This window comes from Scleropages formosus, chromosome 22, assembly GCF_900964775.1.
Source record: "Scleropages formosus chromosome 22, fSclFor1.1, whole genome shotgun sequence".
NCBI lineage: Eukaryota > Metazoa > Chordata > Actinopteri > Osteoglossiformes > Osteoglossidae > Scleropages > Scleropages formosus.
Genome location: NC_041827.1, coordinates 23,274,618 through 23,295,799, shown reverse-complemented (window position 1 = coordinate 23,295,799; position 21,182 = coordinate 23,274,618). Strand labels below are relative to the sequence as shown.

General features: G+C 46.2%; 2 protein-coding genes across 2 annotated transcripts; one reads left to right on the top strand and one right to left on the bottom strand.

Annotated features, from left to right (window-relative positions):
* Positions 1–482: 482 nt before the first annotated feature.
* LOC108923434 (glutathione peroxidase 1) lies at positions 483–1,537 on the bottom strand. The gene is made up of 2 exons (XM_074559683.1): positions 1,274–1,537; positions 483–1,082 (listed from the first exon to the last, which is right to left on the bottom strand). The coding sequence occupies exons 1-2, from the start codon at positions 1,493–1,495 to the stop codon at positions 735–737; spliced, it is 570 nt and encodes a 189-aa protein (XP_074415784.1). The 5' UTR covers positions 1,496–1,537; the 3' UTR covers positions 483–734.
* Positions 1,538–2,374: 837 nt separating this feature from the next.
* Positions 2,375–20,806, top strand: fancd2 (FA complementation group D2). Its single transcript, XM_018734168.2, has 44 exons — positions 2,375–2,450; positions 2,860–3,110; positions 3,633–3,770; positions 3,973–4,040; positions 4,124–4,230; positions 4,333–4,393; positions 4,533–4,585; positions 4,749–4,827; positions 4,935–5,059; positions 5,140–5,227; positions 5,498–5,602; positions 6,086–6,186; positions 6,456–6,567; positions 6,647–6,682; positions 7,236–7,382; positions 8,067–8,201; positions 8,384–8,515; positions 8,938–9,045; positions 9,141–9,250; positions 9,332–9,398; positions 9,873–9,992; positions 10,248–10,321; positions 10,855–11,001; positions 11,124–11,224; positions 11,408–11,523; positions 11,634–11,742; positions 11,871–11,972; positions 12,185–12,282; positions 12,570–12,725; positions 13,124–13,234; positions 13,335–13,463; positions 13,675–13,793; positions 14,133–14,243; positions 14,492–14,625; positions 15,367–15,466; positions 15,989–16,111; positions 16,359–16,452; positions 16,741–16,812; positions 17,193–17,231; positions 17,378–17,452; positions 17,629–17,703; positions 18,825–18,971; positions 19,054–19,146; positions 20,262–20,806. The coding sequence occupies exons 2-44, from the start codon at positions 3,053–3,055 to the stop codon at positions 20,328–20,330; spliced, it is 4,344 nt and encodes a 1,447-aa protein (XP_018589684.2). The 5' UTR covers positions 2,375–2,450; positions 2,860–3,052; the 3' UTR covers positions 20,331–20,806.
* The last annotated feature ends 376 nt before the right edge of the window (positions 20,807–21,182 follow it).

The window sequence follows — 21,182 nt, the reverse complement described above, 5'->3', positions numbered from 1 at the left end:
ATGGCTTTAGGGAAGAATGTCTGCCCGATGACTAGATCTAAAAAAAAATTGCACACTCCTACCCGTTGAAACTTCACCGCACTTTGTTTCTTCATGCAGTGACTAATTGTCACACACAGGACCCAAACTCACAGCCAAGCTGCACTTTTACACCCTCGTTTTCACTCATCATCATGACTTGCATCTGTGATGTGTATAGGCTGCAGGTCCCTGGATAGGACTCATATGTCAACAGCACTTAAGTAAAGAGGGTGTTAATGGCACTTCCTAGTTCTGTAATATGAACCGTGCATGGAGATTTTAGTTCTTCTAGTTTACTTTCAAAAGGTAAACTATTTTCACAAGTTGTTTTATTACGAGAAGGCACGCTAAAAGCGGTCATTTACCCCTATTCTGCAGTATAGCCTCTAAACAGGAAGTGGGGGGGACCCCAATATCTGCACAGAGCACATACAGAAAACCCAAATAAGACCATTTGGTTCATCAGCAATGAAACTTTACTATGCTTTGCCTGCACAAAATACAACTGTAGAGTTAAGACTTTTACCTTTTCATCAGACATCCCTCTCACACAGATTTCAAGGGAAATCTCCATAGATTAAGAGTCAAAACAGAGATGCATCACGTACAGGAAAGCACCGAAAGCTCAAGAGCATTTTAAGAGACGGAGGCGAGCAGCAAAAGAACGAAGTCGTCGCTTCTCCCGCTCTGCCGAGACACAACTGCCATTTGCGCTACATCAGACTGAGGAGCTTCTGGATGTCGGCCTCGATGTGGCTGGTGAGGAAACACCTGCTGTAGCGCTTGAAGGGCTCTCCATCAGGCCCGATGAGGAACTTCTCGAAGTTCCAGGCGATGTCATTCCGACACACGGGGCTCCAGATGATGTGCTTGGGGTCGTTTATGAGGGACGTGGAGTCGTCGCTGGGGAAAGGCAGCTTCTTCTTGAGGAACACGAACAACGGATGGGCGTCCTTCCCGTTCACATCTGCTTTCTCCAACAGCTGGAACTTGGGCTCAAAGCCGTTCCCTGGACGGACGTACTTGAGGGAGCTGAGGATCTCCTCATTCTTACAGTTCTCCTGTAAGAGAAGGACCACCACCATTCAGTAAAACCCTCCAAAAACAAACCAACTGCAGCTTCGTTGTCGATCTTGAGTCGAGTCACCATGAACAATTAAGTTCTACTGGACAGGGGCTCTCAGGTGCCTCCCACGCCTCCACCTGTAGTGGGTCGCAGCGGCCCCCCCTGCCCACGATCGGCCCCACCCACCTGGTGTCCGAACTGGTTGCAGGGAACCCCCAACACGACGAGCCCCTTGTCGGCGTAGCGCGCCTGCAGCTCGTTCATCTGGGTGTAGTCCCTGGTGGTCGTTCCTCAGAGAGACGCCACGTTCTCGATGAGCACCACTTTGCCCCTTAGAGAGGAGAAACTGAAGAGCTCCCCGGTGACCAGAGCCGCCGAGAAGTCGTAGAAGGTTTTCTCGCCCGCCATCGCAACGAGACACTCGTGTCACTCCGAGCCGTCGAGCCCCACCAGGACCTTTTATAGCGGAGGAGCGTCGGGGGAAGTGGGCGGGGCTTCACATATCCAACCATAAGGCACCGTGTCTCAAATGTCCACACCGAATAACATGGTGAAATCGAACTCGGTCACAATTTCCGTACAACATCCCTCTTTAGAACCCGGTGAAAAGTAACCACCGCCCCCAATTCGGAGGAACTATTTCGCTGGATGGTACCCAAATATTTATTACCTCCATACAGCATTAAGTAGAGCAGTATTTTTTTTTTTTAACTTTACCCGTGTTTATTTCAAAGCAAGATTTCGCTGCATGACCCCCGAAATCCCAAAGAAGAGTCCTTGGACCCCCAGGTTAAGAACCCTTGTTGTAAAGTATTCGTAAAACTACACACACACACACACACACACTGGCTGAAACCACTTGACCCGAACGGGGTCGCGGCGAGCCGGAGCCTAACCCGGCAACACAGGGCGCAAGGCTGGAGGGGGAGGGGGACACACCCAGGACGGGACGCCAGTCCATCGCAAGGCATCCCAAGCAGGACTCGAACCCAGGACCCGGTCAAATCCGCTGCGTCACCACGACGCCCCCTCATAAAATATAATCATGTGTACTAATAGTTGTTTATCACTATAATAATACAGTAAGTTGTGCTGCCAAGAAGCAGCTGTAACTTAGGTGGACATTGAATAAAATGAGACATAGCTATTGCGGAAGACTGGTTCGAGTCGTTTCAGTTGCCTCCACAATCGACTCGAGTCTCTGAGCCAGAACCGCGGCAACGTGCAGGCTTCGTTTTTACCGGATGGTGGATATTTGATCGACGCTCCCTGGTAGAACGGACCAAACTTTTGGCGCGGAAACTCAATCTCGAGCTGGGAGCCTTTGCGTGTAGAATTATTATTATACTCCGAAATACTTACCGTAAGACGTTTTATTTTATCTATCTCTTGATATGCTTTTATTCACTAAATGTTATTGTCCTGCTTGCAACACTGCCAACAACAGTAACGAGTGTGTTTCTGACTCGGCCCGGGACCGGGTGGGTGTTACGTGGGTTGTTCGGAGAAACCGTGTAAGTTAATTATGTATCGAAGCTGTTACTTACTGTTCGCCGCGCGGACATTATAAGTTTATTCAGCAGTGAAATGTCTTATAGTCGCAGCACTTCGTGACGCACCTCACAGCACCAGTGGGGAAAAAAAAACGCGTTTATTTAAGAAGGCCGCTGAAAAGAGGGTTCTGGGGGGTAACTGCGTCAAAGCAGCCGCTCATCCGTCACGCGCTACAACAACAAGGTCACAGTCACAGTGTCTCGTCCGTCTCTCCGCAGTTGCCAAGGAAACGTCGAACCCTCTTCCGGAGCACCAGGGGAGACGTGATCACTCCGGAGCACGGCGGCACACACGCACGCACACACTCTGACAGTGTCACTCATACATATTCACTCAGTGTCTCACACACACACACACATTCACTCACTCAGTGTCTCACACACAGCTTCACACACTGTACTGGAAGCCGACATGCTGCGCAAAAAGAGACGGTCTTCTGTGGACGAGGGTGACAGAAGCGCAGAGTCCAGTAAGTGTGTCATTAACTAGTTTTCCACAAGTGTTTAGCTACCATTAGAGCTATTTCTTAATACAGTCTGAAGGTTGTTGGATCGAATCTCACTCCTGCTGTAGCACCCTTGATCAAGGTACTTATCTTTAAATATACGATATCCCATGTAAAATTGTAAATGGCCTGAATGAATGTTAATCATCCATCCATCCATCCATCCAGTTCCCTCTTAACCTCTTTGTCCTGAGCAGGGTCGTGGTGAACCGGACGGAGCCTGTTTCGGAATAGGTATAACAACCAAGGGAAAACGTTAATTTGGGCAGCGTTAATTGAACCAAGTACTGAAGTGGGTCGAGAGGTCCATGAGGCAAAGTCTACCTTAAAATACTTTGATTTCAGAAGTTGCAGGAAGAGGGATGTTCTTCCCTGCTGCAGTACCTGCAGCCCAACATTTCTTTAAGGTTCTGATCTTCGTTTTGTTTGGTTTTTTCAGATTCGTGATTTATTTTTTGCTTTAACATGAGACTGTGCTTCTTGCAGAGTCAAAGAAGAGTCGCTCAACAGGGCGTGCTGCTAAATCCACCGTGCAGGATGAGGCGGTCCGTCGAAACGTCTTCACGCAGGTCCTGCGGGAGGCAGGAATTGCATTGAGGCAGAGTAACACACCCAATGAGATTGGTAAACTGCTGTTTTTCTCTACATATTAAGTAATGATATCTCGCACATACTGTATAAACACACCAGACTACTATCTTAAAGCCTTTGATACAACACTTCTGTAATAATGACAGGACGACATTTTGCGTTGACACCAATTACAGGGTCATATATGTTTTTGCTTTGCTGGTATGTTGTTCTTTAACTGAAGCTCTTTTTAAAGACGTAGACCAAGCAGTTTTCCAGAAGCGAGTGCACCAGCTCCTCAGGAAGAGTCCACAATACCCAAATGTAAGTATTGAAGTTGAAGGCCGCTGACAGTCTCCAGTGGGCCTTCATCCAGTGTTACTGTACTGTGAAACCTCATTGTCTAGATAATCCAGGAGTTTGTATCTGGGTTGGAGTCTCACATTGAGGACCAGGAGAATTTTAAGAACTGCCTTCTTCCTTGCGTCCCTCGCTCATCGGATGGGGACTCCAGGTACATAGGATATTGCATTTCATCCTGTGTATTTTACTATTGTTAGTCATATTCAATATGATGGCTTTTGTCTTACTCGGCTGTTATCTGTTCATTTTTCAGCTCAGTGTGCTCGTATCAGGAAAGTCTTATACGACTCCTGTTGGGAGTTGAGATACTGCAGGTTTGCACAAACTTTTGTCCTCTTGAGCTGAAACTGAGCCTTCAGCTTTTGTGATGAAATGATTTATCTGTGTTCACCACTGCAGGCTGGAATAATAACTTCATTAACTGTATTTCATGTCATTGTGGTTTTATTTCAGCCTTCCATTATAAAGACTTTGTTTGAGAAGCTACCTGAGTTCCTGTTTGATGGGTGAGTATTTTGCTTTACTTCTTATTTGAATGAGATTACAGGTGTGGAATTTACCAGGAGGATCTCTGCCATAATTTCTTTCTGTGCTGCTGAAATGCTTTGTCGCGTGTGTTGTACTCCTGGGTATTTGTTGTCTTCCTTTAATTTACTTTGTGTCTTCCAGCATGGGAGAGAATGGGGTAAATATTCCACGCATCATAGTGAACCAACTCAAGTGGCTTGACAGAATCATGGACAGCAAGGTGCTTAGAAGGGATATTAGTACTACTTTTTCTCATTAATTCATGGGAAAGGGGAATGTCTGTCTTAATTCACTGTCTATGAGTTCTCAATGATGTCTGTGTTTCAGGATTTGGCGGGAAAGCTGATGGAGTTGGTCAGTGTTGCGCCGGTGGAACTCCAGCGCGATATCATCGTTAGCCTGCCCGAGATCCTCGAGGACTCTCAGCATAACGACGTTGCTCAGGAGCTCAAGTGAGCGGGCAGCACCGGCGCTCTCCGCACTCTCTGGGCTGTTTGACTGAAGTATGAAACTTCCCTGTTTGCTTTCACAGCTCTCTGCTTCAGCAAAACACCCAGCTGACTGTGCCTGTCCTGGATGCCCTGTCCAGTCTCAATCTGAACCCTGCGCTGTTGGCCGAGGTACCTCAGTCCACCACGTTGACCGCCTGGCTAGTCATTAGTCGCAAGTCGCGTGTTTTTAGGACCATTTTTGGACTACCGAAACTCTGTAAATAGGGTTTCCACAACCTTGTTTTATAGCCGGTTTAAGTGAAGGAACACATCGGTGGCATGACGCCTGATGCCGTGCCACTTATAGGGAGTGCTGGGGACATTCCAGATTTTAATAAACTGAATTTCGCACGTGTTCTGTGTGTAGTGTGTGAGGATTCTGCTGCTCTGTCGTCTTAGGTGCGCAGCGGTGTCATGGCCACCCTCACTGCTGTGTCGTTGGAGGACCTGCCGGTCATAGTGAAGTTCATCCTGCACACCGTCTCTGCCTCCGAGGCTAACGAGGTCACATATAACGTTGCCTGTGTTGCATTTCCGGTGATCTGTGTTCCATTGATACTCATGTTGTAACTGAATTTGCAGACTTCTATTTAAATTAATTTTTATGAAGTTGCCAGTAGTTACTTTAGCACCTGTTTGGTACTGTGTGCGGTGCTGTTACATGGGACAGCAATCGAAAGATGCAGGTTAGACTCCGACCTAGTACTGCAATACCCTTGTGCGGGGTACTTACCCACAGAAATGAACCAGCTCTACCAATGGGTAGGTAGTTGTCTGAATCTTAGTATTCAGGCCTCACGTTTAAGTCGCCTTGGAGAAAGCATTAGCTGAATGAATAAATAATGGTGTTCTCTAACCAGCTGGTTAGCCGAGTGTTTGGCAGTGTTGTCTGTTATCTGATCTTCTGCTTGGCTCAGTGTTTGCCAGTGTCCCTTTTCATGTGACCATCTGTCTGGCTCATTGTCTGTGGATGTTATCGTGTGCCAGGTGGTGTCTGACCTGCGCAAGAAGCTGGAGCTCGAGTTCTGTGTGTCTCCCGCACTGACCCAGGCTTCCCAGCAGTGTGTCAAGGCAAACAGAACAAAAGGGTGAGGCCTTGGGATCAGACCTCAGTGCTCTGGTGGAGCTTTACTGCTTTTCCTGAGAGCATTTGTGAGATTCCCCTAGATTGGTGCCTCTCTGGGACCAAAATTTGTTAGCTGGAACAGCTCCAATGTAGCCCTTGGGTGGTCAGCTGAGATCTTTAGTTCTTGAGATTCTGTAGCTACCAAGAAGAGTCTGAGTAACAGTTGGAAGTTTGCTACCTCATATGTTATTTGTTTTCTCAGTGAGTCTCAATTCTCCCTTTGTGTACTAGAAACTCCAAGTTTACATCAAGCAGCGATAACCAGGGCTGTGTCGGTCTGGTCTTAGATACCATAAAGTCGGCCGTCCGCTTTCAGAAGACCATCTCAGAGGCCTGGTTGAAGGTGAGCACATGTTGCCTGCTGTTATCTATTTCTACGTTTACTCAAATGTTGTAGCATTGAGTTTCTCATTTTTTTGCAGGCCATTGAGAATGTTGTTGAAACAGAGGATCACAAGGTAAAGTCTACTGTTCATTCATTACATGTTTCTTCATTGTTGACAGGCTTTTTTTTAAAAAAAATTGTGTAATTTCAAGGGCAGCACGGAGGTGCAGGACTACGGTGCCAGGTCACACAGCTTCTGGGCTGCGGGGTTTGATCTGGCTCCATCCATGTGGAGTTTACATGTTCTCCCTGTGTTCATATGCGTTTCCTCCAGGAGCTTCAGTTTCCTCTCGGAGTCCAAAGATGTGTGTTTCAGCACACTTGGTGACTCTGAATTGCCAGTATTGTGTGAGTGTATGTTTGTGTGACTGCGCTGTGATAGATGTCTGTCCTGTCCAGGGTGCACCTTGCCTAGCCTCGTGTCCTGTGCATCTGGGATGGGGTCCAGACCACCAAGATGTGGCACTGGACAATGACCAAAAATAATGAATGAAATCAGTGTCATCCAGATGTTATGTTATTCTCATTTATATTCACACATTTTAACTCATGCAGCAGTTGCTGAGCTCACTGTGGGTTTGGACCTGGGCTGTATTGCTTTGTGAATAAATGTTTATTTCTCTTAGGTGACTGATCTCCTGGTGCTGTTCATTTTGCACACCGTCAATGCTAACCACAGCCGGCGAGGCGCTGAGAGGGTCCTGCGGATCAAAGTCAGAGGGGGTCAAATTCGTGAGACTCTCCTGCAGAGAACATTTCGGGGTTATGCTGACGTGAGCACATTTTCTTCCAGTGACACGTGGCAGAGATTTGTCACGTCTTTGCCAAAATGATACAGGAGCCCTTTGTACACGATGCTAATGTGGACCAAGGAAATACATCTTATAGTACAACAAAGAAATAGCAGGGAGTAGAAGGTACTCCTGCTCTAGTAGCCTTGAACAAGGTATTTATCCCAAGCTGCTCCAGTAAAAATGACCCAGCTCTCTGTCTGAGTAAATCATTGTCAGTAATTTAATACGTCAGAATTAATAAATGTAAAAGTGTCTTCTTTGTTATGAAACAAGATAAAATATAAAAACATATTTAAATGGCTTGTTTTAAAATGCATCCTACTATGATACACATTACTTCCCTGCAGATCTAGCGATGTATTTAGACTAAAAGTGTAAAAGGTGAAAGTATCTCACATCCTGACATGGTCATAAATAAGCAGCAACATCTCGGTGGACCAATATAAAATGAGATATCGCACAGAGGGGACCCTTTGTATTCTGTAACTTCATAGTATAGATGGAAATTTTGTATGTGGATTACATTACATTTTCTAACATGTCCTCATTTTGACATTTACTTAAGTTTTAAAACTGCTTCCTCTGCCTTAAGTGCCTTAAGCACCACTGCGCTGTGTGCTGTGAGTTATGAGGTGTTGACTTGGTTTCCATGGTGACCTGCAGGTGATGCGGAACTACTTCCCATCCATACTGTCCCTGGCCCAGGGTCTACTCCGCTCTCCAGACCCCTGTGTGGTGCCCTTTGGTGCCCACATGTACAAGCATGCGTTCAGCACCTTCGACTCCTACTGCCAGCAGGTGTGCGTCTCCGGGGGTTTAGGGAACAGACCAGCGCCTTTGCATTGCCACTGTGGAGTATTCAGCCAAGTTAATCTTTTTATCATCTTTATTTTCTGCACAGCCAGCACTTTTATGGATGAATGTGATAACGTAGATTTGCTGCTGGTAAAGGCACGATATGTGTATGTGGTCATTCACAGGAGGTGGTCAGTTCCCTGGTTACCCACATTTGCAGCGGCCTGGGTGGAGAGGTGGACGCTGCTCTGGAGCTGCTGTGTGAGCTAGTGGTCCAGCGGCCGGACGAGATGGCTCTCTATGCTGTCTTCGTCAAGGTCAGTAATGAGGGCCATCCTGCCTTTCACATGGGTCAGGGCAAATCTTTTTACCATGAGCACATGACAGTTCCTTTGTTCTTTTAATATATACAGTAGTTTCTCCTTTCAAACCTCAGTCATCACATCCGGGGGTCTTCAGACCTGTCGGTCTGTAAACAGCCATCCTGATGTGTCTTGGGCTTTATTAGAATTTCTGTCTGTAAAACTGCTTCAAAAAAGTTGACTTTCTAAAACACTGTTCACAATCAGTGGTCCTCTCAACTGTATGGCTGCAAGAGGGCTTATTGTAATAAAATATAGTTGACTCTATAGTTGAGTGTGTGCATTATGAAAGTGAAATTGCTAATGGAATAAATTAACCTGTCAGGAATCGAATATTACCCCTTTTCCTTAGAAGAAGACACATTTTAACTCCACAGGGCATTCTGGACTACATGGAGAACTTGACACCCCAGCAGATCCGCAGACTCTTCTGTGTGCTCAGCTCGCTGGCTTTTGGGAAGGAACAGCAGGGCAGCCATATCCAGGTGGGAGTGGTTTGTAGACCACATGCTGTTAGCTCTTCTCTTCGACTTGCAGACCTCATTGTCTATGTCTTCTGTCCCCCTCTTGGTCTCCACAGGATGACATGCACATAGTGATCAGGAAGCAGCTTTCCAGCACCGTCTCCAAGTACAAGCGCATCGGCATCATTGGTGCTGTCATGGTGGTGGGCAGGATGAGCTCCTGCAGGTAACTGGGCTGTGGGGCACGTGAGCAAGACAAGCCTCCCTCCTTTGGCTGGGCCTCTACTCACTTTGACCCATTTCACAGGGACAATTCTGGAAGCATCTCTGCCTCCCAAGCTGGGACACTGAAAGACAAGGAAAGACAAAGACAGGTGAGGCCCTGCAGGTATGACGGACTGGACATCGTGCTGATGTAGCTTCACAACATAAAACGTAGGGTGTTCATGTGCTTGTGGTGATGCAGAGTGAAAATGTACCTCTCCATGTGTCTCAACACACGCCTACTGCAAAAGGGTAAGTGAAAAAGTGTCGGCAGTAAGGTTTTAGCTTTTTTGTGAATACTGTATATTGCGGATACTTTTTTACTAAGCCTTGTAGAATATGAGCTCAAAATCCAGAGGATTTTGTGTATGTGTGAATTGTTATTCCTGCGCATTTGTGGTGAAGTAGACTGTGTGTTTACAGGAGTGTACTGTCCACAGTAAATGTGTGCTGTGTGTCTGTGTTTGCCAGAGCAGCTTTGCAGTAAACACTCGCTGTTTGAGTCAGTGTATTTGAGGAAGCAACATGTTCCCTCCAAAATAAACATGTCCCGTGTGTGTGTGTCTGTCCGTCCGTCCGTCCAGGTGATGGCCTTGCTGGAGCTGGTGAAGTCCTGCAGTGAGGGCTCCCCCGAGGCAGCTGCTCTCTACTATGATGAACTGTCAAACCTCCTGCAGACCTGCACCTTGGATCTTCTCGTTCAGGTTCACGTTTACAGGCCCTCCAACCTCATTTAGTTGTTTCCCCACATGTCATTTTTGTCCTGAGGGTAACCGCTTGACTTCGGGAGTCGTAAGTCTCAGTCGTGACACAGCCCATTGTGGTGACTTAGCATTTTTTAAAAAGTTGTAAAAAGGTAAAACTTGATATTTGGAGAAAGTGGAACTGCTGCATAATGGTCATTTGCAGTGTTAGGGATGTTAGTTGGTGTCTGACCTTCTCCGTGTCCCTTGTTCCAGGAGTGGATAGGGAAGAGTGTGCTGGAGGACTTCCAGGAGGATTTTGTGATAGACTTGACCCCAGACATATCAGGGTGAGGTCGCCCTTTCTTTCTTGGAATGGGATTCCCTCTGGCACGAACAAATGAATGTGAAATAAGCGTAATCGTAGAGCCCAATTCCCATTCTTCTCCTTTGAATTTGAAGCTCTGTTTCGGGTGGCGGAAGAAAGGTTGGATGTTTCCTGTAAAGAAAGCTCTTGTTTAATATAGAAACAACAAATATATAAATCACTGCAGTTTTTTTTTTTTTTTTTTAGAGGAATGACAGGTGTATGAAAAATTTTTTTTATACTAGTTTATTATGCTTATTAGTTGCAATGAAGAAACCTCACCTGTTCAGAAGGCTTTTGAAGGAAGAGGGAAATCGATTGCCCTGAGATGGACGGGTATCCTGTACAGGGTGTAACCCCCTTCAGCCTTGCATGTTTCTGGGATAGTCTCCAGATCACTATGATTTTACTCAGGACGGGTTGTTATTGGAATGGGATGGATTGATGGAGCAAAATCGATGAAATTGTACATTGGGGTTTTTTTTTTTTTTTTTTTTTTTAATCCATGCATTGCAGCAATTTCCCCTTCCCTGCTGCTGCCATGTATAACCTGGATGAGGATGAGAGCCAGGGGGGCATCGCCATCAACCTTCTTCCGCTGCTGGCTGATGCATTCTGCTATAAGGGAGAGCAGTGGACTCAGTCACAAGACAAAGACAAGAAGTTAGTTCTGTACCTGCTTCTCCTTTTCTCACTCAAACGATCTCTCTTTAAAGGCTATGCTTTAAGTTTTCTCTCCTAATACCAGTTATTCCATGTCTTCCTCCAACTGTCCGGCAACAAAGGCGGGTGTCTCCCCTCTGCCTGGCCTCTTTCTTCCGTCTTCTCAGGCTGTGTGAGGAGAACCAGCACAAAGGAGACCTGGAGGAGATTGATGCCCTGCTTGGTGAGGGGGGGCCTTGTGTACGCCGGTGTTATGGTGGATAACAAGCAGAGTTTGTAACCAACAAGCTTCTGACAGCTTCAGATCCAGACCAATTATGTACTTCTGAGAAGCGTTTTTACCTTAATCAGCTTCAGCTTTCTTGTGAGTTAATTTGGACGACAAGATGACTGGTGTATGTGGCAGGTTGTCCCATCATGTTGACGGACCTGGATGTGGTGGAGAAAGTAGAGAGCCTGTCGAAACCTGAAAGGGAGTTTCTGTGTTCACTGCTCTTCTACACTATCAACTGGTTTAGAGAGGTTCGTGTTGATGACTTTAGTTGTGGATTTTCAAATAATCCTCTGAAAGTTGTTTCCCTGCCCTTTTTTTACCAGCTAATTGACACTCCCTCTATTGTCTCTGTCTGCAGGTTGTGAATGCATTCTGTCACCAGAAAGACCCCGAGATGAAGATGAAAGTGGTGACGCGTCTGCAGAACATCACCTACCTGCAAACGGTTCTCGAGAGAGCGCTGGCAGGTAGCACTTGAAATTTTACAGCATCCGATTCATTTAAAGTGATGATTTAGAAACCTGTTTTGCTGAAACTTTTAGACCAGGGGAGTTTGTGCACGTTGTCCACATGGCTATTTGTGTATGTTGCTTAGCTACCCCAGGATTTGTGCCCCCCCCTGCCAACTTTGACGGTGATGTGTCAGAGAGGCCAGTTGTGCCTTCTGTTGCAATCCCTGGCAAGAAAGGAAACAAAGGTAAAAACATCATTCTGACTAGAAAAACCACTTTATTGAAGACACCTTTGAGGTGTTACCTGTACAGGCAATCTTATGGTGCTAGAATTCTGCTTCCAGGCACTATCGTGTGTGTGTGTGTGTGTGTGTGTGTGTGTGTGTGTGTGTGTGTGTGTGTGTGTGTGTGTGTATACTTGCTGATTGAATGTTGAGATTGTGTGACTACAATGCAGAGAAAGCTGGACGGAAGCGGAAAACCTCGGCAAGTAAGAGCTCATCTGGTGACGGTGCGCAGCTGGAGGAAGGAACAGAGGCAGACGAGTCCCAGCAGGTAGTGTGTCTGTGTCAATGCCTGTTTTACACACCTGCTCGAGTATGGAGAACGCCCCAGGATGTTTGCACACCTCTATTTCTAAAGGCTCACTCACAGAGTTCTCGCACCTGTCATATCAATGAAACTGATGAACTTATTTTAAATGGAAAAATGTAGTCAGCAAAGAGCACTTTGTGATTAAGGATTTATCTACAACTGGTTTTAACATTATTGCTCCATTTCTCCTTTCTCAGTGTGATGGAAAGACAGGGGTGTTTAGCTGTGTGTATGCCTCTTTTCCCCAGGAGTGTTCACTAAAAGAGAAGGAAAAGGAGTTCAGGCTGGGAGTGAGTCTGGCCTCATACCGGCCCTTCTTTAGGGAGCTCGATGTGGAAGTGCTGGGTGTGCTGCAGTGTGGCCTGCTCTCCCGGTCATTGCTGGACACAGAGCTCCACAGCAGGGTAATACTCTTTGACTGACCCCACCAAGACTTTGCGGAAGCTCCGGTTACAGATCGTGGGTCAGAGAGACTCGATCGCAAGGCTTATGTCATTAATGTCACCACTGGGTTCATTTATGTGTGCCCTAAAGAAATTCAGTTTCAGGGCCTGTGTCGTGTTTCTCAAAGCCTTTGCTTGGTCACAGCTATTGAAAGAGTCCCCAGATCTCAGGTGACCAATGTCCTGCTGAGAATTAATATTTACAGCTCACTTGTCATCTGCTGGATACCTTTTGCTAATGATGGCCACCTAGTAATGGTTGTTAATTTCCATCACTGTGGACTTCTGGTAAGTGGGGCTGCCAGGTGTTGGTGTAGGCTGACGTTGCTTAGTAAGGACTTTACTGTGGTCTCTTGCAGGAACGGGAGGAGGTACAGCTGGGTCCCGCAGAGTTAGTCTTCCTGCTGGAGGACATGTTACGGAAGTTGGACTTCAGCCTTGCCCCTGTCAAAAGGGCCCCTTTTCTCAAGGTGCAGGCGCGTCCGCGGACACTTGTACACATGTATCGGCGCATGTTTCTATTTGTGTATGTAATCATTAAAGAAGAAAAATACGAATCGTCTTCCACAGTCAAAGTCGGACAGGAGCGTGGGCTTCTCTCACCTGCAGCAGAAGAGCCCGCAGGACATTGCCATCTCTTGTGTACAGCTGCTGCCCACCCTGTGTGCCCACCTGGAGAACTGCCACAACCACTTCCAGGTGTGCTGGTGAACGGGTAGCAATGTCAGTCTTACGCTTCACCTACTGGCATGAACTGGGGAAATTAAACTGCCAATGTTTTGCGCCCTCATTGTGACATGACATGGTTTGCATATCCAGTACTTTTGCGTTGTGCTTACTTGGACTTTCATACTGCCTACCCACTGTGTACTGGCTGTCTGTGTAACCGTCGTCGTACCTGTGTAAACAGGCGCTGATCTCTGCCAACCAGGGGGTGGTTGATGCGCCAGGCGTGGATGAGAATGATCACCAGCTCATGTCCTCTGTGTACCAGTTGCTTCTGCAGGTCCTACACACCACCTTCAGCTGGTAAGTGCCTTTCCAGTGGCAGCAGTGCTCTTACTCAGTCTTGCTTTTTCTGCCTCTGCAGAAATTGATTCAGTTTGAATCCTGTGGCGAAAAAGCAAGCCACTCTGTAAAGCTTATTTTATTGGTGTGAAACATTTAGAAATGCTTACCTGAAATGAAGCCCTAGGCTAGATATTATGAGCTGGATTTAAAGGAAAGGCTAAAAGCAATGTGCGGCACTGTGGAGGGGTTTTTTGTATGCAGTAAATCGGGTAAATCCTAACAATTTAGACCTTAGGTGATGTCTGACACCACTCATACACGGCTCCTGGTTTGGTTCTGTCTTTCCTTGTGTCTCAGGACCGGATTTTGCCAGCACGAGCATCACTCCAAGCTTAAAAGTGCCCTGGCAGTGCTAGCGGGTCGCCTGAAAGAAGGCGAGGCGAACCTGCCCCTGGAGCAGCTGGTCAGGTGAAGGTTTTAGGCTTACCTGCAACAAGTCGGATCATTACCTTGAGAGAGTCAAAGTACAGGCGTCAAAATGAAGGTTCTGGTTTCTCTGAATTTTTTTTTTTTCCCGCCAGTGTTGCTCCTTTTGGCCTGTGGTTTTCTTGTTACGCTGTTTCCCGTTGCTGAATATTCTGGTGTGTGTGTGTGTGTGTGTGTGTGTATTAGGTAAGTAAATCAACTCACCATCTTGTGTGTCATCCTGTTTCCAGGCACAGCTTCGAGTACCTGGTGAACTTTGGCAGCACTGTGCCCAGCCTCAGCTCTGCTCTCTCGCTCACTCAGCTCCTCATTGTGGTATCAGAGGGCAGAACAGCAAACCAGACAGCCTTCAGAGAACACATAGGTGATTGTCTCACTAACTGAAGTAAGGTGATGTACCTCATATGACAATGGGTACAGTGTGCTGTGTATAGAGTTACAGTTGAGTAGAATGGACTCGTCACAACATGAATATTTGAAGTTGTTTGCGTTTCTAACATTACCTTTCTCTGAAGAACATGGTAAATTACTCTCTTGTTATGAGTAAATATAAGGATCAGTCACCATTTTATAGATGGTTGGGCTTTTGAGGTTTGCTGTGTTTAATATATGTTCGCCCAACAGTTTAAAGATGACTTACATCTATAGTTGTAAGACACAACATGGTTAGTTCTTGTATGCAGAAAGAACGGTTTATATCAAGGGTGTTGAAGAGTTTCTGACCGAGGCATACAATTATTATTGTAAAGTGAGTGCCACATGTATAAAAGTGTGTCATAGTAAGTGAGATGCTGAGCCTTGCATGTCTAAACTGAACAATGATTTTTGAGTATTTTGTTTAGGTGTGGCATATGTTCAAGTGTGTAACTATATCTATTATCAGGTGATTCAACAGAATTTGTACTTCTTATGGTGGCTGCATATTTATCATTTCATATATGTTCTTGTACCGCACATCAGGCACCCCACGTTTAGGTGGGCTTATGTGGCATCATTAAATATGACAGAAAACACAAGTATATCAGGACTGAAAAAATGTTGCGAACATAAACACTTTTTTATTGGTGGTTGGACCCACTTTTCTCTGTCGCCTCCCTCTCCAAAGCCTCTCTTGCCCGGCGCTTCCTGTGTCAGGAGTGGGTGACCCCCACAGGGGAGCGGGAACGAGGGGTCAAACACAACGAAGCCCTGCAGGCTGTGCTCAGGTACACATCCATCCCTGTTCCTGTGCTGCTTCGCTATAAATATTTTGGGAAAGGGTTGTATGAAATGGAGAGTAGGGTTAGTCCCTGCAACTTGGGACTGATGTACACCTGAGTTAATAAACCGATGGCTTTTTACAATAAATGAGTAAAGGGGTGAATAAATACAAGGTTTCCATCTAGTGGCCCTAGAGGAAAGTTTTATACATCTTCTGTTCTCGGTGTCCTTTTTGTTGTTCTTGCTTCCACATGTGAAGCAGTGCCACTGGGCTCCAGTGGAGAGGCCTTTGAGCTCATCCCTTTGTGTCAAGCACCTGACAGTTTTACCCTTCTATACAACTGGTTGTGTTACCGGAGTAAAGTTCCTTGCTCAAGGACACAGTAACTGGCCCCAGCGAGGAACGGAGCCATTCTTGTCCTTAATCAATACACTTCATGCCATGTGGTGCAAAAGATTAGTAAAAGTACCACCTGCGGCTCTGTGTGTGCTGACACCTGTCTGTCACCATGCCTCTACCTTGGTAGCATCTACCTGGAGCGCACAGGCGATGTTTTGAGGGCAGTGGAGGAGATTGTGGGTGAAGGGATCCCTGAGCTCATGAATGCCGCCAAGGATGGGAACTCCAAAACCTTCCCTACCCTCACCAGGTGAACACCACTCCGTGTGTGTTGGATTCCTCTTCCCCACACTGTGTCTTATTGACACATGGGCTGCAAACACACCTTTCTCTTTCTCATATGCTGAGTTTCAAGCCTAGTGGCTGATTTATAGATGGCTTTCAAACAGAAGGAAAGTAGTTGTTGGATTTAGTCCACATATCAGCTTTAGCTGCTTCACACTCATGGCCCAGAGAAATACAAGCTGTGCTTCCTCTTTTCTCTCCGCTGTTTTCAGGCAGACCTTCCTAGTTTTTTTCCGGGGGACAATGGCCATACTGGAGAGGTCTGTGCGCAGGATTCCTGCGGCCAAACAGGACGACAGCAACGAGGTACGGGGCCATGGGTCACACACGAGGGCGGATTGGCTCACTCAGGTTCAGCTTGTTTAGAGGCCTAAATCAATGTAGACAATTATACAGAATTGTTTGGATTTAAAATAAGACCTTATTAAACCTGTATGGTCCAGAGAAGCCTCATCTGCAAGATCACAAAACTTTCCAAATGGTTTGGCTGTGAAGGGTCACAAAAGTTTTTGTTTGTTTTGCTATTCTTTGTCTTACCTTGGTTGTTTTACAGCTGTGCATGGTGGGAATGTGTGTTACCTTTATTCTTTGCAGGTCCAGACTGAGAAACTGCTGACCTGGAACCTGGCTGTCAGAGACTTCCACATGCTTGTCAATCTGGTCAAGGTAAATTTAGAGATGCGACCCTTCGAGACAGTCTTTTCACGGTGTGTGTGGTGACGTTTTGGAGGTAGCAGTGGGGCTGTGACTGAATGTTCAGGGTGCAAAGCAACACGCTGGATCTGTTGTACTCGGGTACTCGTTGTTTCCTGACATCGCAGTAACACTTATTTCCTCCGCTTTCGTACAAAGTATTGAAGCCGTTTGATTTCTCCTTCCATCGTCAGGAGCCTGAGCATTTAATCTGAGCACTTAGGAAGTCAGCAGATCTTGGCACTGCTGCAGTTCTTGGAGTCCTCTTGCTGCAGAAGACAGGGTTTGACCGTGATTGCGTTTACAGGGTTGTTTGTGTTAACAAACGCCACGTCTTCTGTGCCTTTCCTCAGGTGTTTGACAGCAGGCCAGTGCTTACCGTCTGCCTTAAGGTTGGTACCCTAGCCTGGACTTTAGGAAGACACGCTGTTGTGAGAATGGGGGGCACGAAATGAACCAGTCTCACAAGAGTGCTATGGGTTTCCCTTTAACCTCAATGTGTGTGTATGTCTGTCTGTTTGTGCTTCCCTTCTTGCAGTACGGTCGACTCTTCCTGGAGGCTTTCCTTAAACTGGGGATGCCTTTGCTGGACTACAGTTTTAAGAAGCACAAGGTAATAGCGTTTGAGGGAAGGGAGGAAGCCCAGTGTCTTCGAAGTGGGAGTTGGGATATAGAAAGAACGAACTGTATTTTTTCTAATTGACAGATGTAATGTTAAATTGACATACACCGGCCTTATGTGTGTGTGTGCGTGTGCGTGCGTGTGTGCGCGCGCGTTGTCTCCTTTAGGAAGATGTGCAGAGCTTGCTGAAGACCTTCCAGCTGAGCACAAGACAGTTGCATCACATGTGTGGCCACTCCAAGGTAGATCACTTCTGAGCTCCTCATTCATCCTGACTGTGTGATGTGTGGAGAGATGAGTGACAACATGGGTCGCCTCCCAGCGCATAGCGGTGCTGTGCAGTTTAATGCCGCTTTCACACGGAAACGATCTGAGCCAAAAACTGATGTTTTTGAATAACTTGTATTCTTTAAACTGGAAGTGTATAACCGTGTTCCTCGGGAATCAATTCTGCAAGTTATATAGAAGGAAAGAACATTTGTTGGGAGCAGGACGCATAGCGAGTAGAGCTGTCTCCTTCCGCTTGAAGGATCCGGGTTTAAATCCCACCTCCTGCTGTAGTGTCTTTCACCACGGTACTTATCCAGTATTGCCCCAGTAAAAACAAATTACCCTGCTGTATAAATGACTGAATCGTTGAAATGACATTGTCACTTGCTTCGGAAAAGGCATCATCTAAATAAATAAATGTAACATTTAATTTTTACACAATAAAACCGGTGGGGGGGGGGGGGGGGGGGCGCAGTGGGTTGAACCGGGTCCTGCTCTCCGGTGGGTCTGGGGTTCAAGTCCTGCTTGGGGTGCCTTGCGACAGACTGGCGTCCCGTCCTGGGTGTGTCCCCTCCCCCCTCCAGCATTACGCCCGGAGTTGCCGGGTTAGGCTCCGGCTCCCCGTGACCCCGTATGGGACAAGCGGTTCAGAAAAAGTGTGTGTGTGTGTGTGTGTGTGTGTGTGTGTGTGTGTGTGTGTGTTTAAAACAGGTGGGTATAAATAATTGCACTGCTGCCTGTAAATCCAAAGTCGCCTTTCCCACTAAGTCACAATCAAACACTGAGTTGTACAGACATCTCTCAATTTGTTCACAGTTTAGGATTTGTGAAGTCATTGATCTGTAATAAGAATACTTTTAGTAATATTTTTATAAAGTTTCAGCTACTTTAAAGCTAAGTTAAAAGCACTGCGGGGGAAAACATCGTTTGCACGACTTCATATTTAGCTTGTGAACCTGTCGTCATGGGATTCGTTCTGACAGCCAGAAAGGCCGTTTCTTCATATTGCTGGGTGATTCCTAAAGTCCTCCTCCCTGTGAGGTCAGGAAGGGCCCTGGGTGGTGGTGACCGATGCCTCTTGCCCCATTCTCAGATCCGGCAGGACACGGGGCTCACGAACCACGTCCCGGCACTGAAGAAGAGCCTCGAGCAGTTTGTATACCGGGTAAAGGCCATGTTGGTGCTGAACAACTGTCAGGAGGCCTTCTGGTTGGGCAACTTGAAGAATCGCGACCTAAAGGTACTCCTCCACCGTGCTGCCCTTCCATACAGCTGCTTGTGCAGTGGTGGCACATTCACGTGTTCATCGTTATGTCTGGCAGGGTGAAGAGATCCTCTCTCAAAGGTCACGGGTCAGCGATGAAGAAGGGGAGGAACAGACCTCTGAGCTCCCAGAGGAAGGTTCTGATGACGAGGTAGTGGTGATTGTCACACTTTTATTCTTTTTTGCACACACCAACCCTACCATAGCCTTTCACAAAGCAAAGTTTTGCCTGCTGGTGCTGACAGGTAAGTAATGTTGTATTGTACGTCAGGGTACTGAAGGAAGGTGTTTTGGGGCAGAGTCCCTGGTTGGACAAGGTTACTCAGACATCACTGTTACTTCCAGTATTTTTACAACTGTTTCTATGAAATGTAAGTATTAATTTTGGAATCACACCACTAAGTGCTATTTGAACAGTGGGTTGTGATGGATTCATTTTATTCTGTGACAAAATGTATACTCAATACCATATGCACACCTCATCAGTGTTTGGGGGCAGCTGGTAGCTTAGTGGTTACAGCCGCTCCCTTTGGACCAATAGGTTGCAGCTTTAAATCCCACTTCCAGCCGTAGCACCCTTGAGCAACGTACTTACCCTGAAAACCCAGCTGTATAAATGGGCAAACAATTGTAAGTAGCTTTTGAAAAGAGTCTCAGCTAAATGAATAAATGTAAGATGTGGGTGGCTTTACCTAGAGAGATGTGTGCATTTACATACAAAGTAAGAATAATTGAGAGGATTGCAGAAAGGAGCCTAATATTATTCATGTTGGGAGAGAAAGTGCTGCATGAGTAGAATCTGTCAAGATCTTCTCCATCACTATTTAAATAAAGAGAAAACACATTGCATACTGAGCTGAATCAAGTGCCCGGTTTGCTACTTAAGTTATTTTTATATATTCTAACAGTTTTAATGTGCAGCAGCTACGTTTTCAAAACTGTCTTGGGCAACCAAATGTTGTTTTTTGAACTACTTCAGTAGGTCAAAATGAACTCTTGCATAATTGCGTTCTTCCACATGTGGTGCGGCTGTGAGCCGTATTTCTCATAAGACAGGGCGTGTTGTGCTCGCTGATGGTTGCGTATCAAACAGGTGAGATCTGTGCAAGGTGTGCATCTCAGGGCCACTTGTGCTTTACAGATGTGCAGTGTGTACTGCAAGAGTGTCATTGTTCAAACTCCTTTGAGGCAGTCCGTACACATGACCTTACTGTCTGAGTAAAATATAACGACCCCCCCTCCCCCCAACTACCGAATCTGTTTCAGGGCCAAAGGAGATCCTCAGCGGCGAGAAAGAAAGGCACCGACCGGGAGACCTCTGACGACTCGGACTGAATCGGTGCCAAAGACAACGGACGACTGCACCGTCCACTTTAGCGCCGACATCGCGTTTGTGTTTCCCATAATGCTCTTCGTGTCGTATACGTTCCACCGCCAGGGATATATCAGTGACGCTATGAAGGTCGCCCTGTTGCCACTGCTGAATGTACAGGAATCCAGGGAAGAGAGATTCTGCTCGGTTCATATGTACAAGAGTGTTGTGACCTGAGCAGGAGAGAAGAAGATGTTTTTTTTACACCAAGTACCTTCTAGAAAGTTTCTGCACTGGAGCCCTGAAGTGACACAAGTGAACAAATTATGAGCAGCCCTTAAAGTTCCTGTGCAAAATGAGTTAACTAGCGGTGAGACTGAGCAAGTGTCATGTTTTGTTCTGTTCTGTTTAAAGCCTCTTTAAAGTTTTTGCTAATGGGTTTTCCCTCAACTAAGGGTGTGTCTTTATATTGTAATATTCATTAAAAGCGCGAACATGACAGTCAACATTAAATTGTATCCAATCTGTGGTCCTTCTGTGTCTTGTCTTACTGTAACTGAACATTAATTCATTTTGAGAAATCTGTGTAGTTATTTCACGTTATTGAAACAGTTCTTCAAAATGCTAGATAGACTGCAATATGAGTTAACATACAATCCACTAAAGGTGCTGCTGTTTTGCTCTACTGTATTAACTGTTACATCCACTTTACATACAGTATGTACATGAGTAAAACAAGGTGATTTGGGAAACTGGCCCTGGCAGAGCACCAACCCTATAGTGATGCCCTAGTGCTGCATTAGTTTTTACAGGGCTTTTTACACCCCTTCCTGTTAGTATTGACTTGTTGAAAAAGCCACTGAACTTCCTTTATA

Coding starts and splice junctions, on each gene's coding strand:
- fancd2 (XM_018734168.2), top strand. CDS start 3,053: ATGCTGCGCAAAAAGAGACGGTCTTCTGTGGACGAGGGTGACAGAAGC. Junction 4,231..4,332: donor TCATCGGATGGGGACTCCAG/GTACATAGGATA, acceptor TTCATTTTTCAG/CTCAGTGTGCTCGTATCAGG. Junction 4,586..4,748: donor CCTGAGTTCCTGTTTGATGG/GTGAGTATTTTG, acceptor TGTGTCTTCCAG/CATGGGAGAGAATGGGGTAA.